General features: G+C 38.7%; 1 protein-coding gene across 1 annotated transcript in view; it reads right to left on the bottom strand.

Moving 5' to 3' along the window:
- The window catches only part of THADA (THADA, armadillo repeat containing), a 285,149-nt gene that overhangs the window by 118,382 nt on the left and 159,446 nt on the right, over positions 1 to 7,321 (bottom strand). The window contains 1 exon segment of the mRNA XM_006909639.3: positions 6,576 to 6,744. Coding sequence (XP_006909701.1) covers positions 6,576 to 6,744 — 169 coding nt within the window.

Genomic DNA, 7,321 nt, shown 5'->3' with positions numbered 1-7,321 from the left:
CAGAGAAGTAGTATAGTAGAGTGGTTAACTCTACAACCTTGAAAGCTTCGAATCCCAGCTCCATTTTTGACCATTTCTCCTTACATAACTTTAGTCAAATCTCAACCCCTCTCATCCTCAGTTTTCTCATCAGAACAATGGGAACAATCCCAGAGGAACCCCTACAGGCACTCAACACACATATATACATACCCACACACTCAACAGGTGGTGTGTGTATATATGTATGCATGTGTACATGTCTGTGTGTGTACATATATACATATATATGTTCTTTTCACCATTATTTTCCCTACTCTAATACTAAAAAGTAACAAAAGCCTGGAGATACATCAACTGACAAATCTCTAAATTCTACATACCCCTGATTGATACTTTAAGTTCAGAGCATTACAGAACAAAAGCAGTACATTGTCTAGTGACAGTGGCATTGCACTACAGTCGATGCCCCAGACCTGGCAGCTAAAAGCTGTCCTCTACACCCAGTGAAAGCTCCCTAAGCAACACACACCAATAAAAATCTTCCAATATTTATAAGGAAGGGATTAATTCATCCTCAAAAGTAGCGTTTTAATTAAAAGTGACTTTTCTGGGCTTATATCCAGAAAGGAAGATATTGCCAAAAGGTAAGACTTAACAAGGTTTAGTTCTTTTCTTTCTCTCTCTCTTTCTCTCTCTCTTTCTCTTTCTCTCCCCCCCCCTCTCCCATCCCCCCCCTCTTTCCTTTTTTTTTTTTTTTTAAAGAGCCCAGTGCTTCCCAATTCTTTTCACATCAAAGCACACATATAAAATAATCTTTCTTTGGCACTCTGGGATAAACAGATGCTGCTACTCCCAGATGCAGGTGACTATCTGGAGCCTCCAGCCTGCTAGGCCCTAAGAGCTGAAGGAATCAATAAATACTTGGCACGTCTACAGCCAGGCCATTGAAGAAGCTTTGTCTTAGCCCATTTTTGATTGGGACATTCCTAACAACTTAGATTTTTCTCCTTTTGCATGAACACAAGTCCTCAGAAATCAAGAGTGAATCCGGCCACTAGTCACAAGAATGAGCATTTTCTTTATGACTCACTTAAGAAAAAGAGCACACTAACAAAAAAAAAAAACAAAAAACAAAAAGCAATCCATTTATAACTTACAGCGTCAGCATAATTTCATGCTTTTGTTTTTGATTTTCCATTCTGAAATTATATTTTCTGAGTACAGAATAAATAGCAATGGAGATAGGCCAACCTGAGGTCACCAAATGGAATGTATCAAGTAATGGTCCATTTCTGGACAGCTTGAGCATTCTACTTTGTTTCACAATTCATACTTTTAAGAAATAGGAAAAAGATACTGAAATTCTTTAAGCATAGGTGCTATCTTATATGGTCACATTTTTAAAAGATGGAATTGATCTTTCTTTTAAATAATATTTAGTCCTAGATTTTGGTGCAACAATATTAGTAAAAAACATTTTTTTCTAAAAACATCTGTTTCTCTTATTTAGAAAACCCTGGTAGAATTCATACTAAGGCTACCTCTATCACTGACTTTCTGTTTGCTTTCAGTGCTTCTCAGAGGGGAGGATGGTTGGCCTTACTCCTGTTTTCTTGACCAGTGATTACTTCAGACAACTAGCTGGCCGAACTGGCCTACTTTTTTTTCTTTCCTGGTTTTCTGTTCTTCTTTTCCACAAAGGTAATACCAAGATCTGTCTCTGTTTTTGTCCTCACGCTGTCCCTTTCTCCACCCCCGCAAAGACCCTAACTCTAGCCCTGACATGGAGTGTATCAGAGTGTTGCAGACTAAGGCAGAAATGACCTTATTTTCCATTTTCTTTTATGTCTGATGCCCTGTATGGTGGCTTTAGATTTTTGTATCATCTTCATTTGTGTTATTCATATGCTCCCTGGGCCCTGAGGGTTTATTTTAGCTGGCTCACTTGGTTTCTAACCCACAACTTGACTATACTGCAGGTAAGAGCCTTAAAGGCAAACTCATGTTTTTACCCGCTCCCCTGAACAGGGTAAGCATATCACAGTGTCTGCTGCATTGAATTCATTATTGCCCATTTTTTCATGGTCCCATCAGTTCCTAGGCCTAGGATCTACAATTCTAATGGTTGCCCATGTTTGCGAACTGGGCTCTAACCTAGGTCCCAAGGGAGGATTCTACATTTCTAGGGCAGGAGTATTAAATGAGAGACCAAAGAGAAATGATGAGAAAGAGATGAGCAGAGGGAGGGAAGGTACGATGAGTACTTTTAAAAGTCTTTTACCAGGTGTACCTTCTCTGGGTTTCACTGACTTCCTCTGTCTCTCTTTATAATACTGATGGACTTACTTTGTGTCCAATCATATCAAATTAGATTTAAGGAGACCTACTGAGTGACAAGGAATTTAAAAAAGCAAAGATGGATTCTTGGTTTGGTTTCCCTAGGCATAAAATGTTGTTATTCACATCAATATCAGAGAGGCAGCACGTTTTAAAGAGAGGAAGAGCACAGGCCTCAGGGTTTAATATTTTATCTTTACCCCCTCTACCTCTGTGACATTATGCAAGTCACTCTCTCAGGCTTACCTCAATTTCCTCATCAGAGACTGAGGTTGGGGTGTTGTGGGGGGCCATACGAATAGCACATACTTTGCTGGGTTGCTGAGAGTATTAATGCAACTTGTGTAAAATGCAGGAGGTGCTCGAAACATTTACTTTGCTTCTTTATGGCAAACTTTCCAAATGTGTGGGCCTAGGCTGTCTGAGGTCCGTCCCTGGCTAATACATGTCAACCCAAGTATGCAGCACTGCTGCTCAGCTCCACAGCCAAAAATGCAGAATCTTTTTGACTCAGAATTCTAAAAGTGCAGAAATCAAGGCTCCAGATTTGGGGGCATAAAAGTATTTAACAGATCCTGCTGGTAAAAACTGAAAATGTTTAATACTAGCAAAGGGATATGTAGAACTGTGGTGATTAGCTGCATTAACTGAAGGAAAAAAAATACTTTTGCCTAGAAAGTTCAGATAATATGCAAAAGTTATTTTTCTGCTTACGTAGAAGGTAAAGTGCCTCAACTGCCAATTTTACCTTACCTATGTAAACAACCTTAATTAATGAAAGAGCAGAGATCACCTTTTTATAACAACAGCAAAAAAAAAAAAAACCAAAATAGGAAACAAAACAACTCGAAACTCAAACTTTACTTCAAATGGTATATACATGTTTCCTTCTGAAACACCAAAGGGTAAGTTAAGTGCCCAAGAATCAGAATAAATCTTTCCTCATGATTGTTGGCCAAACGCTTCCTCAAATACAAGAGAACTTTTTTGGACTCCAATGTGATTTCTCAGGAATGATAAGTAACCTAGTAATAATCTTAAGTCCTCAACATGCAGAATTTTGGCAATGAAAACAGACGGTTAATTCTATTTAAAAGACATGGTAGTTCTGCCAGTGTTGTTCCAAATGAGGTAATGTCCATGGCTCTTATCTAGCCTTTATTGAGATTTCATGTCATTTACCACTGGCTCTTGTGAATCTGCTATACAATCTCACCTTTTCTGATGTGTGTTACTTCCAACCATTTCAACATGGCAATTATGAACCTCTGGTTTTTAAAATTGAGAAATGAATCCCACATGTTCTTCTTTTTTTTTTTAATGTCCTATAATTTGAGTCTTTCTTCCATAGTCCCAGAAAATTCAGAGATCAGCATATTTCTTTTTCAAGGTATACTATAGAAATACTTCTGAGGTTTGATATATTTCTATAAACATTTTTCAAAGAAGCCAAAATGTATAATTCAAGAAAATGTTCTGTGAAAGAATTTGTTTTCTGATTACAATATGATTTTCTGCTTAAAAAAAAAAAACACAACAATTTTATATTTACTTAGCTGGCTCTGAAAGTCCCATGGAGATTATCATTCCTTTCAAGCCCTAGCATCTCTTTTCCAGGTGCAGGCCATTTACTGATTTCAAAGGTAGCTTTATGTGGGGAAGGAATCTATAACTTGTAGAAAGAAAAAAGATCGTCTCCATCTTAACCCCTTATGTTTTCCCCATAAAGAACAACAGATTGAAACAGAACTATTACAACACAGATGAGACACCCGAAAGGACATGACGGAAGCATTTTCACATGCCTTCGACTTCCTTTTTCAACCAGGGTATAAACCAATCTTGGTAAAGACAGCAATCTGTTTGACAAACATGAACATGATACCCAACACCCATACTGCTGTGTTTGTTTGTTTTTCAACGAGTCCTTCATCTCTCCAATACTCAGGAACATGAGCAACAGCCACAACCACCCCAGAGTTATAGGGTTTTTACCTTCCCATGTTTCACATTTTATGTAGCAGAAAAAGTAAATTTGAGAATATCAAAGGCAGCCCAGAGACAGAGTAAATGACCATGTTTTGTTGCTGGGCAGACTGGTGAAACATGAGCCAGACCTGTTAGTGGTATGTGTGGGAAACTCAGCTGGGAGGCCCATTTATACAACTGGTAAAAGAGCCAAAGAAGCAATTCCAACCTTACCACTTCTGACAAAGTTCAGCCAAGAGTGGATTTTCAATAAAGAAAATCCAATGGCTGATCCCTCCTTGACATTCTAAGATTTCCTTCTAACCTAGCTGCATAATCAATGACTCTTTGAAAAGCTTATTCTGCATTACTCATTATTGCCAGCCTCTTTCCTTCAAAGTAGCAGTATGACAGAATCAAGAGACTTAACTTGCACTGGCCTTAGGGTCCCATCCTTAAAAACAAGATAATAACCTCTGCTCCTCTCTTCCTCACAGGGCTATAGGGAGATGAGTACTTAAGAGTTTGTACTGACGAAAGCATCAAAGATCCATAAAGCACACAACACAGACCAGAGGAACTGGTCTGGGAGCCTCAGGGGTTGCACAATCTTTTTAGGAGGTCTGCAAGATTAATCTATTTTCAAAATGATACTAAGGCATTACTTCCTCTTTTATTCTCATTCTCTCAGTGTACAGTGGAGTTTGCCACAGGTTACAAGGTATGTGATGATGCCATCACTCTAATGACTAATAGAATGTGTGCTTGTGACAGCTTGTGTTTTAAGATTTTCTATTTTAGTTTCTAATTAAATATTAGATAGGCAAAAGCTCTTTGGGATCCTCAACAACCTTTGAGAGGGTCAAAAGGTCCTGAGACCAGTTTGAGATCAGCCTAGAACTTCGGTCCCACCCAAATTTGCAGTTCCCAGATGAGCTGACTTCTCACCTACCCTGAGCCTTTCTGAAAGTGTTCCATCTACATGGTAAATGCTTTTCAAACTCCCTTCATCTGGCTAACTTCTTCTGCTCTCTGTTTCAATGTCAATCTCTCCCTGACTTCCCCAAGGCCAGTCAGGTGGCCCTGCTATGTGCTCCCTTAGCATCTAGCACACTACATTGTGATTGCCCATTTCTTGGTCTATTTTGTCCTCAACTCGAGAACTGACTTGTCACTGTTTTCACTATGACACAGTAGTATGGTAGGAGGCACTCAGTAAATACTTGTTGAATATATAAAACAACGAAGGAAGGAAGGCAAGAAGATAGAAAATTAAGTTACTAAAAATATATTAGTTTTCACTATGGTACAGGCTCAAGAAAACTATGTTAATAATAACAATAATAACTATATCTTTATATCTTATTATGTATGAGGTACTACTCCAAGCACTTTATATGCATTAATTCATTTAATCTTCACAAAATCCCTATGAGGTACGCACTAATATTATCCTCATTTCAAAAATGAAGACATAGATGTACAGGTAGTGAGTGGTAGATATGAGAGTGACACCAACAGTCCAGCTCCAGAGTCCCATGCCATTAACTACTCTACACTTGCCTTACGTGTCAGCAGTGTAGACCTCAAGCTTATAACATATATTGGGGTCTCGAGGCCACCTCTCATCTCTGTTCACTAATCAGAAATATGACCTGATATTTCCAGCCCCCGCCCCATGGTGAATGACCACAGTAGGCTATGTGAACATCAACATCTTCTCACCAATACCACCTGTCCCCAAGTTTATAGTTAGGGTTTAAAAAGAGTTTCAATAAAATGTCTATTTATTAAAAATAAAAAGACTACTCCGTAGCACAGAGAAATTTGAAAGTAGAATCTGGTATTTCCATGTACTATGGAATCATGTTGCAGGGCAAATGCTCCCTGGCATGTATAACTCTCCTCGTGCTTCTTGGGTTAACCTCTCTTTCAAGGAATTCTCATAATTTTACTCTGAAAAGGGAATGGCTTAGAATGTTTTGCAGGCATACTTGATGGAAAAGACAAAATTTTACCTGGTGCAGAGAGGTAAGTACAAACGGGAAACATGCTGAAGAAAATAGGATTTACTGCAATAGATGATCTGGGAGAATCATGGTTGACATTGTATTCATGATTAGAATGAAAAAAATACACCTAGGAAATACCTGTTCTTTCAGCAATAGAATAAAGTTCTATGGAAAATTAAAAGCTTGTGCATCAAATCTTCACCTACTAAAAGCACATGAGAAAACAAAGTTCATCTTGTGGTGTTTGACAAAGTCACACACAGTAACTTTACTTACCTGGAGAAGTGTCCCATGAATATGGTTTTGCCGGAAACACTGGTCAGTGCAGTTGGGGAGTTTGGCCAACAGAGCTCGGATGGTATCAGGAATTTCGTCTATCATAACAAATGGGACCAGGGCACGAGCTGCCATTTCACGGGAGCGGTAGACAGGTGAGTGACCACATCTGGAAAGAAATAAAATCACAAGACCAGTAAATACTCACTTCCACATCTGTGTCTTTTGTGTATGCTGAGGCTCTATCTAGCTCTGGTTGGGATATCCAAGCTGAGAAGGTAGGGGGAGTTGCTCTTTATTCCCAGTGATGTTTTTACTACTTCCCTTATTCCAAATGATTGTGCGTGTGAATTCGTGACTTTACTTTTCTTATAAATATCATTAACATCTATGATTCTATCACAGGAATAAACACAAATAGGCTTTGCAAATAAGACAACAGATAATCGAACAACCATTTGTTAGGCACTCCTAATAAACAAAAGCATCATAACAAGTGCCATGAGAAATCAGACAGTCACTGTTGTCTTTGTGGAGCCTATACTCTCATTGGCAAGATGAGATGAGAAGTATATTTGAAAAAATGACCAAAAGCACAAGACAGTACTGGAAAAATAAGAAGCAAGTGATCTTGACATTACGGCTACAGGAGGATAAGACTGTGGATTGTAGATCTGAGACAGACGGATCTCAGGGAAGCAAACATGATCAAGTAACACCAAAGAAAACAAGGCAGTTGTTTCAAC

The sequence above is a fragment of the Pteropus alecto genome, unplaced genomic scaffold, assembly GCF_000325575.1.
Source record: "Pteropus alecto unplaced genomic scaffold, ASM32557v1 scaffold131, whole genome shotgun sequence".
NCBI classification, from domain to species: Eukaryota; Metazoa; Chordata; class Mammalia; order Chiroptera; family Pteropodidae; genus Pteropus; species Pteropus alecto.
Note: the sequence above shows the minus strand (reverse complement) of the source record. Positions and strands in the feature narration are given on the sequence as shown.